The sequence below is a fragment of the Podarcis erhardii genome (assembly GCF_964252035.2).
Source record: "Podarcis erhardii genome assembly, chromosome: 10".
Lineage (NCBI taxonomy): Eukaryota > Metazoa > Chordata > Lepidosauria > Squamata > Lacertidae > Podarcis > Podarcis erhardii.
In genome coordinates this window covers 38,413,992-38,431,140 of record NC_138500.1, presented here as the reverse complement: position 1 = coordinate 38,431,140, position 17,149 = coordinate 38,413,992, and the positions used below count along the sequence as shown (strand labels likewise).

General features: G+C 41.6%; 1 protein-coding gene across 5 annotated transcripts in view; it reads right to left on the bottom strand.

Moving 5' to 3' along the window:
• Positions 1–7,554, bottom strand: part of POC1B (POC1 centriolar protein B) — a 29,343-nt gene extending 21,789 nt beyond the window's left edge. The window contains exons 1-6 of one of the 5 annotated variants that reach the window (XM_081878286.1): positions 7,408–7,554; positions 5,323–5,407; positions 4,095–4,266; positions 3,173–3,352; positions 2,878–2,985; positions 698–813 (exon numbers count right to left, since the gene is read on the bottom strand). In XM_081878286.1, coding sequence (XP_081734412.1) covers positions 698–813; positions 2,878–2,985; positions 3,173–3,352; positions 4,095–4,266; positions 5,323–5,407; positions 7,408–7,512 — 766 coding nt within the window. In that variant the 5' untranslated portion in view covers positions 7,513–7,554. The other 4 variants (XM_081878283.1, XM_081878284.1, XM_081878285.1 and 1 more) reach the window with 4 other exon arrangements.
• Between the last annotated feature and the right edge of the window lie 9,595 nt (positions 7,555–17,149).

Below are 17,149 nucleotides of genomic sequence, written 5' to 3'. Positions count from 1 at the left end.
CTCCAAGTTACAGCACAGTGTATCACAGACAAGCCCCTACCTTTCTCCTGCTCTTGGAGGTAGGAAGGGTGTGTGGGATTGTTCCTGCATATGGACTGTGCTTCTCTAAAGCTCAGGGTAGAATCAGAGGGAGCTGGGGGAAGGGCATGGTTGTGTCTGCAAGTTTTTATGAGCTACCAAGACCATAAATGTGAATTTACTAGAATGGTACTCTGGGCAGTCTACAGATTGAACTAATATGTTTCTCAAGAAGATCTAGTGGGCAAGAAAAAGCCCATACTGATTCAAGGGCAGTGTTGACACCAAATAAAACTGAAGCAACAGCATAAATGGAAGATAAGGGAACATACTTTTAAAATGGCTCATGCAATTTATATAATTACATGCTGCTATATTAGCCATATGCTTATCAAACAGTCCTCTTTTAAAATATTAGTTTTGCATTCATGTATGCTTTCAGATGCTCAAAATGCCAGATTTAAATTCCTTCTGAAATATTTAGGCCAAGTCTGTAACATAGGCTTGCTTTATTATCCCCAAGTAAAAGATAAGAGACAAAGGCTTGGCCAGTGAAGTTAGCAGCAGAGATATGATTGTAACTGGAAACTTTCTGGGACACAGCCAGCATTCTTAGATACTAAGACCTCTACTAGCTTTTAGAGAAATTACGAAAGGAAGAGGTTTAGTAACCTTTTACCTCGGTGCTGCTGCAATAATTTGTTTATTCGAATGTCCCAGATCTTCACTGCATGATCGGAGCCTGCGCAAGCTATACACGTACCATCAGGACTGAAATCCACATAGTTGGCAAATCTACAAGGAAACATTAAAAATAATGATTTGTCATTTGTTACGAGAACAATGCCATCCACTTGGGCTTACTTTATTGGCCCATGTTTTTTAATGAGTTTTCCATCACATCCTAAGGACTCAGAGCCATGCTGTCTGCCCTCACTATTGCCCTGTGACGTAGGCCACACTGAGATACGTTTATTTATTTCATAGTACTTATACAATGGTACCTCGGGTTAAGAACTTAATTCATTCTGGAGGTCTGTTCTTAACCTGAAACTGTTATTAACCTGAAACACCACTTTAGCTAATGGGGCCTCCCGCTGCTGCCACTGCACCGCCACTGCACGATTTCTGTTCTCATCCTGAAGCAAAGTTCTTAACCCGAGGTAATATTTCTGGGTTAGCGGAGTCTGTAACCTGAAGCGTATGTAACGTGAAGCATATGTAACCCGAGGTACCACTGTATTATGATTGTAAAAAAACAAAAAAAACCTCAAAGCAGTTTCCATAAAGAATAAAATGAAGTTGTTAGCAGATACTGAGCAGGATTTGAACCTAGATACCCCTTGCCAAGATACAATACTTCCTCTTGACAGCCATGCTGGGGTCACTTGCATGCCAGAAAGTCCCTCTTTTCACAGCAGTGATCTGATGTTGCTTCCCTGACTTTCTGGCCTGCTTAAACTCCTATCTCCTGCTTCCCAAACTCAGGTCCCACTGAGTGAGCCCCTGGAGCCTACTACTGCCAGTGTTTTTCTCTGGCTGCCTTTGTCATATTTCTTACCCCTTTCTCTTGGTTGCCTGGCCAAAGAGTCTGAATCTCAGATGCTACCGCAGGATGGCTGTGTGCACTCTCAGCTTGCCTCCTGTTCAGGGAGTAATGTCCTCTCCTTTCTTTCTTTGTGCACTAGGTTGCATGCAAACACAGTTTTGGAGCTCGAGGAAATTTGAACTCCTGCCCAGGAAGTGGCAGAAGAGGAATTGTTGATACTGGCTGTATCAGTGGGGCTGATGGTTAGGAGCACAGTGCACACCTAGCCTGGGCTCATCATTGTGAGTTTACTGACTCCCTCCATCTATGGGGTGGCATGTGCATGTTGTCACCAAGAGTTTCTGACTGGTGAGCGTCATGCTAAGCTAAGTAGACTCTGCATGCCTCTTTAAGAAATCCTACTGCTGCCACAGAGATTTTCTTCTCCATCACAGAGGCACAAACACAGATTGCATTTCCTGCACTTCACCTCCACCCACAAGGACAAGGCTAAAGTCTGTTTAGTCTTGCCCAATGGGAAAATGGCCCTGATTCTAACCACTCCTTTCTGCCCACCTCTTAAGGGTCCCTGAATTTCACAAATATGTGAAACATATGCTTTTGATCCCCTGCCACCTTTCCAATGGCTGAGCTCCTCAAGCTGTCAATCATTCACCTCCCAAGTCCCACAACAAAAATGGAACAGTTTTGGCGATGTTTTTGCTTTCACTGTTGAAAACCCAAGCGATGTCCACCATGTAAGCTTAGCTTGTGCAGTTTATGCTAGCTTAACGATACTTGGTGTTTCATTTTGGCCTATACTCTGCTTATTTCTTTCCTAAGCTTTTTTTTTAAAAAACAAACTCTAATTAGGAAAACTAGGGATTGGCTTACTACTTGGCATCATCCAAATTATTATGTGTTCCATATCTAAACAGCGTACCTTCCAGGAAAGAGAAGTAGTAAAGGAAGGTATCTAAACACAGCAGACTGGATTGTACTAGGTTTACGTTATCTGAGACCAAGGGCTTTTCATTATAGCCCAAATATGGTTATAGAGCAGAATGGAAAACTAAAGCACACCAGAAGCACGTCTAATAAGTTACAGCACAGTAGATTACTCCAAAGAGCCTTAAAATACAGTGACAAACATAGTGACAAACCCCCTTCGGGCCTTGTCTCTGAGTTTGGAAGATTGGTCGTGGAGACAGTGCAAATGGCGCTGCACCTCCAACACTTTGCTTTTCACAACAACTGAAGAGGCCTCTAGCAGATCTGCAAGTGTCACTACAACACTGCCACATTTCCTGTCATATATGAAGACTGCTTACCCTTCATGATCTATTATATCATCAACACAGGTTTTGTTTCTTAAATCCCAGATTTTAACAGTTTTATCATCGCTGCAAGAAACTATTAATCTTCCATCTGGTGAGTATCTAGAAAGGAAAGAAATATACCGCAGCTTTAAAAACGCCGACATCTAGCATCTAAATCAATTGCTGCTTGTAAAGTTAGTGACCATTTTATCCTGAATTGAAAAGACATGTGAAGCTGTTTTAAAAAGACAAAAAAAAAAGTTACTGCTTTTCAGAAACCAAGAAGGCAAAGCATGCAAACACTCACTTGGCACAGCGCACCCAGTGTGTGTGCTGGAATAAGGTAAACAAAAGACGTTGGCTGTAAACACTCCAGACTTTTACAGACTTGTCGTTGGATGCAGTAGCTAGAAATTGACTGTCGTACGAGAAGTTCACGCTACAGACTGCTGATGTATGGCCTTTTAATGGTGTGGATTCACCGTGACTGTATATAAAATATGTTGCACATGCATTAGTCCCATAACCACATAACAGATTAATCCAATTTCCCCGCCCCTCAACCCAAATCAAACCTAGTTTGTATCCTCAAAGAGACAGCTTCCCTTGCTTCTTTGTCCCAGTGTGAAACCCAAAATCTTTTGCACAAAGTACAGAAGATGAGAGCAGAGCTGGGGGTCTCAAGGGCCAAATCGAGTCCTCCAGAACTTTCTGTCTAGCCCTTGGGACTCTTAGGCCACACCCAGTCCTTTGCCTGCCCTGCCCAACAGCCTCTTTGGCTGCTTTTGCCTGCCTGGAATGTATCTGCAGACTGTCATAATGCATTTTGCTTGCCTCAATGGAGATGTGTGTGGGGTGGAATATAGAAGCCTCTGACTTCTACATGGATAGAACACAGCCTATTGTAGAAAGGTAAGAATAACATCCATGGCTCCACCCATATTTGCCTCTGGCCCCACCCACCTCTTGCATACAACCTCCAGAAGGTTTCCCTTGAAGGAATCTAAGTGGATAGCTCAGTTGGTTAGTGTGTGGCGCTGATAATGCCAAGGTCGCAGGTTCAATTCCTGTATGGGATATCTGCATATTCCTACATCGCAGGGTACCTTCCCAACTATGATTATATGAATCTGGCCTCTCTGAACTAGAGGAAGCAATACAATGCCTAAGCCCAACATCCCTTCAGAAACCAAAAACCCTGGAAATGTTTAATTTTCAGTAATACTTACATACATGGAATCCATAGCCTGGCCGTCCTATCTTGAGAAGCAGATGCCAGCAAGTTTCCATCTGGTGAAAACTGTACACTGGTCACACCTTCCAAGTGACCCACAAATCTGAAGGCTTTGGTGTTTGGCTTCAAGTTCCATATCATAAGAAACCTATCCAAAGAAGAGGTAGCTGGCAAGAAATAATGATAAAGCTCCACACTTAGATATCAATTTTGTGTTCCAACATAAAGGTCTCAGTTACTTTTACTACCAATTTCATGAACTGATATAAAAATAAGATGCAGAATCTAATGAAGTCCAATCATTCTAGTTTGAGATCTAGGACAATAATTCCACAGCGAATTCAGCCAAATAACAAACCATGTTACCTATTTAGTGTTTAGATGGAGAATGGAAATGGGTTGTCACATAGGGTTGTCACCACTTATTTGCATATTTTACAAAGACATTATTGTAAGGTGACCATTGTTAAATGCACTGTTAAATCCTCTTGTCATGGAGCTGTGATACCATAAGCTTATCCTTGGTTAGATCATCACCCAAAAGGCCTTAAGAGGCCTGGGGCTGCAAAACGCTCAGAAGTGTTGGGATCTTGCCTTAAGTTGCCAGAGAAGGTGGAGGGCATCAAAGCAAAACCAGTGCAACTGAAACAAAGCCTGCAATTCTGTGTGCATTTCCTTGAACTCAACTTAGCTTATTGTTTCTCAGTAAACAGGGTGTGGCACACACTGCAGAGCAGCAATCCTATGCATGCTTATTTCAATAAGTAATTCACCCTCAAATAAAATGTGCATGGCCTTACAGCCTGACAGTGCATTCTCAAGGTCACCCATAGTGCAATCCTAAAAACATCTACCAACAATAAGTGCTCCTGAGTTTAATGGGACTAACTCCCAGATAAGTGTGTACAGTATTACAGCCTTAAAAGACTAGTTACCCAACACTTGCACTACCCTCCCAAACTTGCAATCAAGGCAAATAAAAGTACCCCAATAAATGCAGAGGGAGGGCTCTCATTTTGATACCTGGTGTTTTTGTTGGGAAATATATACCGTATTTGCCGTTAATACAGTCCTTAACTCTGAAGTGTTGAAGACAAATTATTTGGGGCAGAATTCCAAGGCATTCAGTCTCGGTTTTACAACTGCCCAACAGGCAAAAGCTGAATAAATAATACAGACCACACAAATCATTTGTTCATTTATGCTTCAACAAGTAAGCTTACCAAGTGCTCTAGTAGTTGGATTGAAGGCAACACAGGTGACTGCATCTTTGTGGCCTTTAAAATGACGGATCAAGACCGGATCCTCCTAGAGGAGAAGAAAACCTTCTGTAGTTTTCAAAGTTTATTTTAAACAGTCACCTAATCTGACCATTGAATTGCTTAAATCAATCAATCAATCAATCAATCAATCAACCAAATAGCACAATCAAGCTGTTAGTGCCACAAGAGTCGAAGACCTGGTTTGCACATAACACTTAGCACAAATATGAAAACTCCTGGAAATGAGATTGCAGCTGTTTTGTCCTCTTCCATGCCTGCTGCTGCAAGCTCAGCTGTGGTTTGGCTTAGTGCGTTGTCTAAACCCAGGGCTCATAGTTATAGTCAAGCCTTGTTCTATGGCTTCTCACTCTGCTATTTTTAAACAAGCCAGCTATAGAAACAGAACAATGATACCTTGTAACAATAAACTTAATACATGAAATAAATGTGTTAACCTCTGTAGAAGCATGTTTTCTATTCTGTAAAAAAAAAAAAATCAATAAAGGTGTCTGTTCTATTCATCGTCTCCCTTCTCTTGCTCTCTAATTGTCCAGTCAAGTCATTTTTGAAGATACAGTAGTGCGATCCTAACAGAACTTTCTAAAGAGTAATGTTTGAATAAACATGTGTCAGACTACACTGTTAGGCACACACTATCAATGCACCTTTCCAGTCAGCAAGGTACAAGATTCTGCCCAGCAAGGCTTTCTGTACCTGTCCAGGTGGTCATGTGCAACAAGAACTGAGGTGTGCATGGGGTGTGTGGGATGGAAGAGCACAGTTCTGGGACTCCCCACCGCACTTCAAGCAACAGCAGTGACATAATATGACCGGCCCTCCTTCTCTGGCTAGTGAGTGAAAGGATAATGAATATTTCAAGTTAGCATAAGAGCATAATAGCCCTTCAGGATCAGGCCAGTGTCCCATCTAGACCAGCACCCTGTTTTCACAGTGACCAACCAAATGCCCGCTGGGAAGCCTGCAAGCAGGTCCTGAGCGCAACATCACACTCCCTTCCTGTGGTTTCCAGCATCTGGTTTTCAGAAGTATTATAGCCTTATCCTCCTTGAACTTGCTCTTTCAAAAGCCATCCAAGTTGGTGGGCCGTCACCACTTTGTGTTCACTTCTTGCAGGGAAGCATGGAGGAAGCCAGAGTGAGCGAGGTGGGGGGGGGGGACAGCCATCCATCAAGGGCTAGGCGCTCCTTCCTTTTGGTGCAACTCCTAACCCAAGCTAGCAGCTGAAGCGGCATCACTTCTTTTGCAAGGTCGCTTGCATTTATTTTCTTTTTCAATAGTTTTTATCGAAGATTTTGTGTGTGTGTCTTACAAAATAAAACAAATCGGTCGTTCGCATTTCTGATCAAAAGATGAACCTGGCTGCAGATCTTTGTTTGTGTGTGTGTGTGTGTGTGTGTGTATATAATTTTTATTAAATTTTCTGTTTTACAATTTAGAATACTCATTTAAACATCCTTAAAATATCAACGACTTCTCTTTCCACGGTTCATTTTACAAATCATAAATCCCTGCGTATTTTACATGAACTAAACCATTCAGTATTCCATTATTACATCCATCACAATTCATTTACACTGTTGAATTTATCTTAATGCTGCGTTTTCAATGGCTGGAGATCTTTGTATGCGTCTCCATGCTGCACCTCCTACAAGCCACGAAGAAAGAACCGAGGATTTTCCCTCGCAGCTCATCGCAGCCAGCAGCTCTGCTGACATCGGGGGGCGGGGTGGAATTGAACCCGGGGCTTCCCGTGAGCCCCCGCGCTTCGTTCACTACACCCGCCGACGGAACTCCCCGCGACAAGGGAAACAACGACGGGGAAAAGGAGCCGCGTCCTGAATGCCCAGCATCGTTGCCGGCTGCCCAGGGGACCCGCCCTAGACTCTCCTACCAGCGCCGCCGCCGCCGCCATCGGACTCCCGGGGCCTCCGCTCTCCCGGACAACCACCTTCCGCGGCCCTGTCAAAATCCCCGCTCTCCAGACCATATCAGTCGAGTCCCGACCCAAGGCTGGCCCAGCCTCACCCGCGGAGATACGCGGGCGCTCGAGGCGGGGAAGGGAGGAGGAAGGAGGCGGAGAGCGAAGAAACTCCGCTCGGCCTCCTTTCGAAGCCGAGCTCGCCCATCCATGCCATCGGCGTTCGACGCGCCCTTAAAGGGGTCGGCTCTCTCTGAGGAAGCGGAGGCGGTTGCCTAGTGACGGCGCGCGCGTCGCGGAGCTTTCGCAATGGGAAGGAGAAGAACGCAAAGAGGAAAGGGAGAAACGTCACCTAGAACTACGGAGAGAAGCGAAGGGAAGAGTTGTAGGCCCCGACTAAAGAGGGTTTCTGGCGGGTGCGCTTCGGCTTGAGGAGCAGGTGAGAGTGACGTTAGGTCAGTTAAGTTCAGAAAAATCGTACTTCATGGATCTGGGAAGGGGGGCAACTTTTTCTCAGCCCCCCGCTGGGGAAATGCAGACGCATCTATGCATATATGTGCATATGCACATCTATGTCTACATGCAGTGGAAGCTGGAGAAGTTAAAAGGTATGGTATCACGGATGTGCAAGGCTTTCCTTTCTCTTTCACTTAAGCATGCAAACACCACCACCACAACCCACTTCTGATATGTGGGAAGAGCCTGGAATCTCTTGCATGCAAAGCGGTTGCTGTGCCATTGAGCTTAACAATGTGGCTGTCCAGTCTAGAATTATAAGGCAGAAATTCACCAGGACAAGTTTTTTCCCCAGAAAAAGCTCTTTAGTTCTTGGCGCAGCTCTTGGCTTCCAGCTCTTTAGTTCTTGGCGCAGAAGCATGCAAACAGGGATTGGGGAGAGGGAGTGGCAATCCCACCCCCGAAATTCTATGTCCATTATGTCTTAAATCGAATTAACATTTATATTTTCCATTTCCATGCTAAGTTGGGTAAAGTTCGCCGCAAAGTCATTTTCTGAAAGAACAAGGGCTTTGACACTAAGAAAAAAGTGATCTCAACAGTGGCTTGCTTTGGTCGTCACGATGCACGCAGGGTTTAGATTAAGATTTGTTATTTCCAGCTCATTATATAAGTTTTTAAAACTGTAGTGTAGTTAGCCTACCTGAGTGTCTTGCCAGCTAGAGGGGCTGAATTGGTGTTCATACTCAGAGACTCACTACACCAAGAACAGAGGCAATCTGCTTGTGGGGCATGACAAAGAGCTCCCTCACACCATGGGGCAAGGTGGGAGGTGCTGCTTCTTATATTCTTATATTTAGTCCTTGATAAGCTAAAAGAAAAGGTGGTGTAGAGATCCAGACTTTGAGTAGTTATAACGATGGAGATACTATCCCAAATCCCTGACTTGTTACAAATAGCCAGAGTCCAATCTTCAGTTCCCAGCATCTCTCCTTGAAAGTTTGGAGGGTGGGAAAGCAAATTTGTTGGGTAACATTAACATGAGCAGCTCCTGCAGCTGGGCAAAATATCAGAGTTCAAATAGAAAGATCATGTTTATTTAAATCAGTAGAAGAGGAGAAGGAAGGGGAACAAGCTTTAAAAGAAAGCACATATAACTAAAGCAGTCCAAACTATTTACGAAAAATATATATTCATGCAAAAGCAGCATAGGTTCATCCTACACAAGTTAAGGCAGTCTTCATCAACCTTTCATTCGGTCCCCAGATGATGATGCAGCACAACTTCTTTTATCTCTGACCATTGACTGAGTTGGCTGGGAATGATGGGAGCTATAGCCCAGCAATATCTGGGGATCCAAGGTTAAAAAAGGTAAAGTCAAAAAAGCATTGGATCCTCACTCCTTTTATCACAGGAAATATCTGTGGCAGGATCGGACTGGTAGGGTTCAGGATCCCAGCAGCAGGTGGAACTAGAGCAAATGGCAGGCAGAGCCAACTAATTCTGGCTTTGTCCACATCTTCCTCCATGGTGAGTTTTACAGGGATTGAGGAGGAGGAAGCTGACAGCCAGGCATCACACCCCCAGCTGCTTGCAGAAAAGAAGACAGGCAGGTAGGGGGCTGGCTGAAGATATTTTGAAGGTGTGGCAGTACCGTATCTGCCCTTGTGGACAGGGCAGAACCCCACAGGGTTCCATTGAAAGGAGTTATAATTTCCCTACAATTCCAGAAAATTCTCAGCTTGGTGCCCAACATCTTGTAGCAGCATGTGAAATAGCTTGGTCAAGTTCCACCACTCTGTCAGCTTACACAGAAGACTCCTGTACTCACTTCTTCCTTCTGCTGACAATCATCAGCATGGGATTTTGATGAGGTGACTCTGCTCCTTTAGGAACAGCACCATTCAAAACTTAAGTCACCATCTCAGCAGGAAAACTTTCCTCCACTACTCAGATGTCATTTGACAACATTTGCCTTAAATTAATACATCATGAAATTGTGAAGAATTGCACACTTCCACCTCTTTTCACACTACCAGTTCTTTTGTACAGATTGTGGACGATTTCAGGGTGCCCATTCTGAATGGAGAATTGCCAGAAAGAAGTATGCTGCTTTCTGTACACACATGACTGCAATGGCAATGCATCTACAGCAAAATTTTGTTTCAAATGAATTTAACATTAGGAGATTGATGGCTATGCAACTGAGGTAAGAGGTCCTAATATAATGATTACCTCCCTCCCTCCAAAAACAACCTGGGCACAAAGTAAAAAGAGTACCCATTTTACTGCAAGTTCCCTAAAGCATGCTGGGGGGGAAAAACCCTAGAAAATTTACGCTGATTTAATCATCATCGTTATTAAATTTATTACCCACCTTTCACCAACAGGTTCCATAGCAATGCATAGCTAGTCCCATTGACTATGCACTGCTTCATACATTGTTAACCTAAGATCATGAAACATCTGAGAACTGCTGCTGCTGCTGCAGATATACCTGCCTGTACCAGGCTTGCCAGCAAACACTGCCCACAGTCCTCCTGCATGTTAGGGAGATAGGCATCCTGTTTTTTGCCACATGGTCTCCTTCCACCTCCTCAGATGTCTCACAAGGAAGGGAGTTCAGGCAGCACAGGTCTAGAAAGGTTCGTCCTAGACTGAAGCAAGAGACCACTCAGGCAGGCACCCTAAGGTGATCAGAGGGAAACAGTATATAGCTGTATCATAAAATGACACTGCACCTTTCACAGACTTTATAGTCAGGAAAGACAGCTTCAAATGATTCATTTCTGGTGTCACTCATTTGTTGCACAGAGCACTTGTAAGCCAAAGAAGAAGAAAAATAGCCTGTTTTCAAATATTATTATTTTATAGATCCCCACCATTCCTGACCAAGTACTGTGAATGAAAAACCAGTATGTATTCTTGTGTTGTGATAAGAGCTAGAAGTTTACATTCTCTAAATGTGCAGTTCATTTTATAAAAAAGTGCAATTAATATTTATCACAGTTTCTTTTATTTGCCATACATGCAATAACTTCAAAAAGAAAAGAGGATCGGGGGGGAAATGCAGCTCTTTCATGCCAAGATGCAAGAGGATTCCTTGTGAACAAAACTGTGTTCAGCATTATGCATTATTTTTAACTTACATGTGATGAAATGGGACAGCAGCACTCTGTTTCAATATTTCTAAATTATAATTTCTGAGAGATCCAGCAGAATTTGAAAGCGTAGTGACAAAGGGACAAAAGCAACAATTTCTAAGTAAAGATGTAAGATATGTATGAATATAGATACAAATTATTTGTATCAAAGTTGCAGCAAAAATGAGATAGAATATTCTGATGAATACGGCAACCTGTGCCATAGCAGACATTATGCAAGTTTAAAAGAAAGTTTCCTTAAACACCTGTGTACTTTAGTCATACTATATAATTCTGCAGTTAATCTTTGTTACTACAACTTCTGTTACTATGTTTTTTTAGAAGTAGAGATATTTGGAAATTAAACTAAATTGGTAACAGGGTACAAATCTGCAAAATATCCCTTAATAAATGTATTTGGATATGTCAAAGATATAGTAGGATTAGTGGATGCAGAGCAAGTAAATATACTTGCAGTAAATATACATTTAATCATCTGTTACAATTAGAAGAAATAATTTATTCTCAATGTGGGCAAGTAAGTAGATTATAAGAATTTGGGAACTGGTCCACAGGGTAACATTGGGAGGGTACACTGGGAGGATTAAGTACTTAATTCGTTCCGGAGGTCCGTACTTAACCTGAAACTGTTCTTAACCTGAAGCACCACTTTAGCTAATGGGGCCTCCTGCTGCTGCTGCGCCACCGGAGCCCAATTTCTGTTCTTATCCTGAAGCAAAGTTCTTAACCTGAAGCACTATTTCTGGGTTAGCGGAGTGTGTAACCTGAAGCGCATGTAACCTGAAGCGTATGTAACCTGAAGCGTATGTAACCCGAGGTATCACTGTACTTGAAGGTAAACAGATTGCTTCATTTTTACTAGTGTAAATAATAATCAGATATTCATCCATACAGGCTACTGGAAACAAGTTAGTGATTTATAGAATAATTCCAGTTTGCTCAGCAGTTTTTACGGTTCCTTTTACCTTCCTTTTGTTGTTGTAGTAAAAACTAATTATACATACTTGAAAACTTTTTTTATATTTGTATGTTATACGAATAAAAAATCCCACTAATTTGAATAAAGATGCAAGGTTTATGTTATTTAAAATCTAGGTTTAAAAATAAAGTTCTCCTGAATTAATATCCATGTTTTTCCCCTTCAACATGCTCCCACATTTCTGAGAGATGAAAATTTTCAGGGGTAATACTACAGTATTTTATTTCCTTTGGATGAGAATGCGCTAGAGACTTGGGGCAACGTTATTATTTATTTACTAATCTACAGGACAAGCATATCAGAAACACACAACAAGTAGCTAATCTTCTAGCCCTACAAAAGGTTTTCAGATCATTCAAAATTGCTTCACCTTTACCTAATTTATAGCTCCTTTCTCCCCAAATGTAAAATTGCAGCAACTTGTTTCAAAGTTTTTTCCTATCTCTTCTCCAACCAGGTTGGTGAGTATTTGCATTATTTGTCATTTGGGTTGTATTCATGGAACATCATTTGCCATTAGGCAAAGGATAAGATCCCCATATCCATAATACAGCTATGTCCATATATGAAATACAGGACAAGGAAGAACTGCACTTACACCAAATGATAAATGACCTGGGAAAGATAATGATGAGAATCTACTGAGGTGTTAACAAGAGGAAGAGTAGGATGTAAACATCAAACTGCCAGTGTCTTCTCTAAAGTGTGCTGCAATAGACAGAGCAATTCCAAAAGGCTTCAGAAAGTGATCAAGGGGGTTGAGCAACTCCCCCAGGAGGAACGATTACAACATTTGGAAATTGCTCTCTAAAACTCAGTAGAAGTGCCAGTTATCCAAATAAGTTGAATTGCACCATATGAACGGGGCCACAATTGTTAATATAGCCATACCTGCCTTCTTAAAGATTCTGGCTCTTTCTCTCACATCGTAATTTCTGTTTCTGCGCCCCTACAAATCCAGTTTATCTTCCCTTGCCACCCTCAATTCCAAGGCAAATATTCAACATTTCCCCATCCCCCCAACTTCAATAATCCCAAACACATGCACACAACAGAGTGCATCCTGTCCTGCTATACCCAAACATCCCAACTGATCCCAAACTTGTCAGAGAGTAGCTCCTAAGTATGTGCTACTGATCTGGTTCAGAGGAGATTAATAGTAGAAATCGCCTGTCGAGAAGGAACAAAAGCATTGTTAGGTTGGAGTCTCCCCGAGACCTGCTCTTTAGCATTAAAGAATATGAAGAAGACCTGCAGAAGGGACTTGGAAAAGAGTTAAGATCTCCAGGTTGATGGACTATATGGAATTGACGGAAAGGACTGGCAGAATCTGAGACCAGGGAGAAGAGATGGTGGAAGAAGATTGAAAAATTTAAAGTTTATTTATAGAAACACTGTAAAATTAATGAGTGATAGAAAAATGTTGGAATGAAATTTTATGGCCTTAGCAGAAATGTTATAAGGAGTTAAGCATATATAAGTATTCTAGTCTTAACGGAAAATAAGGTTAAAAATATGTTAAGATATTTATAGTATGACAGAAAATAGAGAAAGATGAAAAGGATTTGCTGAAATAATTAATAGAAGTGGAACACAAAAAGGGAGGTGAGAGGAGGTCGATGAAACAAGGGAATGAAAAATAGAGTATGGGAAAGGTGTGATGTATGTTTTTAAATTGTTTTTGTTTTTTATTTTGTTTAGGGTTAGGGTTAGGGATAAGGTTTTGTTTAGTTAGGTTGTGTATTGTATTGCTTTTTTCCCCTTTGTTTTTTTTCTTCCTTGTATTTTTTTTTCTCCCTCTTTTTTTCCCTATTTTGTAAGCTTTAAAAGTAATAAATATCTTTTTTTAAAAAATAGTAGAAATCACCAACATGGTGCCCTCCAGAAGTTGTGAGCTACAACTCTAGTCACTCCCAAGCATTGGTCATGCAGGCTGGGACTGATGGGGATTGTAATTCACAACATCTGGAGGGCACCATGTTGGCCACCGTTTCTGTAGCACAAATGTAGGCAATGTCTAGGAAACCTAAGGCCAGGTGCCAATATTTTCCAGTGTCTAGGGACAGAGATGACTGAACCTGACTTTGACAGGGCAATAAACACTGAGGATGATTGCTTTTAAACTCGTGGAAGTTAGGTTTAGCCAGTGCGGCGTAATGGTTAAGGTGTTGGACTATGACCTGGGAAACCAAGATTTGAATCCCCACTGGGTGACCTTGGGCCAGTCACTGCCTACGCCAACAGGTGCAGGTAACTCACTGGAACTTGCTGATCCCCAATTATGATGGGGATCAGGGATTACAACTATTCCCCATGAACAAGGAATTCCCAGGAAGTGTGGGTCATAAACTCACATTAAGTCCCTGCCCTGACAGGATTGAAATGGGGAGGTGGAGCATGTAACACCTTAACACAGTTGGTGGTATGAACTACTCTTGGCCACTGATCTAAGAGGAGTAAACCACCCACACTCTCAGAATGTTTCCAGTTTTGCTTAAATTCTGAAAGCTGGCTAGCCTACAAATGTTTAAAATTAGCTGACAAGTCCAAACATCGACCCACCAGGTTCAAGCTTCTGTAAAGTTACTAGATGTTGCTACACCATCTAAGTGTATTGTGTCCATTTCATGGCTGTGCGAGACCAATTTATAGGTGACTATCACACACATAACCTGGAGCATCAAAGTAAACCACTGATGCTTTTTTTTTGTAATTACCAGAACGATTCTGCAAAACAAGAATATGCCTAAGATGTGAAATTATTCTAAGAGCTGGAGAAGAATGGTTATTAGCAAAGCCAGATAAAAAATAAACATGGTTTTCACCTGAACAGAAATGCAAATGCACCTGCCCACACTTAGCTGGAATCTTCTTATAAAATCAAGATTAATGATGGCCAAGTACGGCAGTTTGATGAAATATATGAAATTCCAAGGCAAATAATTAAGAATTCTGGATAACAAAAGTACACAAAACAGAAGTAGCATGTTTCAATAGGGACTATTAAAGGGAAAGCATAATATCTACTGAAAATAATAAAAAAGCAATGGCTATGCTAAGTGAAAATAACATTCATTGGTCAAATTCATTTGGACCCTAAACATAGGATTCACAGTAAATACAAGTGGGTCCAGCAAGGAAGTCTTCTAGTGTGGAATTTTCCTGTTTAAAGGTTCCATCCACACAGGCTCCTTTCCAAGATACTCCATTCCACCGCCACCCCTCCAATAGCCAGCATTCTATGGCCACAGCATGCTCAGACCTCATTAGGGATGGACAAATCTGCCAATTTAGGTTTCTCTCGGTTTCTCATTTCCCCCCATCTCAGATTCAGTTCTTCACATTTCCACAGCAATTTCTGAATTTTATTTTTAAAAAAATCTTCACAAAAATTCAGAACACATTTCTGCAACAATTTCACCTTGTAAATGCTGTACGTTGCCTTCACTAAAGTCTGCAATGACACACACATTTGGCTGTAGAACTGCATTGTAAAAATCAGAGAAATGCAAATTTCAAAGGACAGCTTCACAACCTAGTGCGGAAGGTACAAATTAGGTAGTTTCTCATTAAAATGCAAACAAAATTGAATTTCTAACCCTAACCCTCATTGCACTGTTTGGGTTTTGTTTTGCTTTTTGGGGGTCTCCTCAGAGTTTCTCAAGCATTTTGCTTCCCCCACCACCTTGTTTATAGCCCCTCTTGTGCATGAATTATCTGTAAAAATGATTCACACTCTGAGAATGAGTTTGGTAGATAAAATGGCTTATGTTATAAAGTGTCCTACGCTTCCTGCAAGGATCACTTCTGCTAATGGGCGAATGTAAGATACAACCAATTTCCACCCAGTCCTTCTCAGTGACAACCCCCCTCAATGCACCATTACAAGGGGATTTCCTGATCCTTAGAAGCAGATTGAAAGCATGAGATGTCTCATGGGAAGGAAGCAGAAATGCCCGTGAATGAAATTCTTTGGAACCAAGGCACTAGTTACTAATTTATATACCATAATTGGGGTCGACGCTTACTGCTGTTTTAGACATAGTTTAGGTGTCTAAAGTTCAATGGGCAGGTCTAATGAGTATCTCATACTGATGTTAAGGGAACTAAATCTGTGAGATTTTAGAATATGATGCCACGGGAGACAAGGATCATTCCATCAGCCGAGGCCTTAAAAGCATAGACTAACTGCAAACACCAATACAGTCAACTAATGTAAGATTACCTGCAAGACTGCCTGCCCCCATATACACCTGTAAGAAATTCTGTTTGTGGTGAACTATCATACTACAATGACTCCGAAACAGGCATTTCCTTCTTTTGTTCCTGTACTAGGGATACCTTCCCTCTGCCATATGTGAAGCAACAACTAACAGTTGCTTCAGATGTCTTGTAAATATCTCTTTTTACCCAGGCTGTTCCTGATCCATATGATTGGGCTCCTTTTTTTGCCTGTATATGTTTATGTATGTTCTACTAGTTTTATATTGTATTTTTTGTATCAAGAAGATATTGTTTACTGTTTTATGTTGTACTTCTTGAAAAATGTTTTTAAAGGCTTTTAAATAATAAATAAGAGGTAAGTGGTGCATCAGCAAAATTGAAATATTTCCGAATTCTATCAGACCATTATTTGGAGAAATGAAATACATCCTCAACCAATACTGTGGGACATTGCCCACATCTGGCCCAGATATATAGGAAGAGACACTAAGCCAAGGTTACAAGAGTTTAGAATCATACCCTCCAACATTGCAGAAGGTTGGACTAGATGACCCCACCAGGTCCTTTCAACTCTACTGTTCTGTGATTCTATGATAGTTTGATTTCAAAGTGTAATTCAGACGAACAGAGTATGTCTGTAGCTGTGATGCTCTGCATTGTGGCCTGCAGTGTTTTATTTGCAAATTACTTAAGCTACTACAAAAAAGCAAGAATGTGGTTTCAGAGAAAATACATTGCTGTTTTTGAGCAGTGACAAATGACAATGACAAATTAAGCAGCTTATGTGGGACTATAACTGGATTAATGGTACTTGGATAAATTCTATCTGTTATGATCCTAAATCAAGCTTCCACAACCTCGGCCCTCGATGTTTTTGACCTACAACTCCCATGATCCCTAGCTAGCAGGACCAGTGGTCAGGGATAATGGGAATTGTAGTCTCAAAACATCTGAAGGGCTGAGGTTGAGGAAGCCTATCCTAAATCAAAGACTAGTTGTCTATGAAAAGTGCTAGAATTTCTAAAC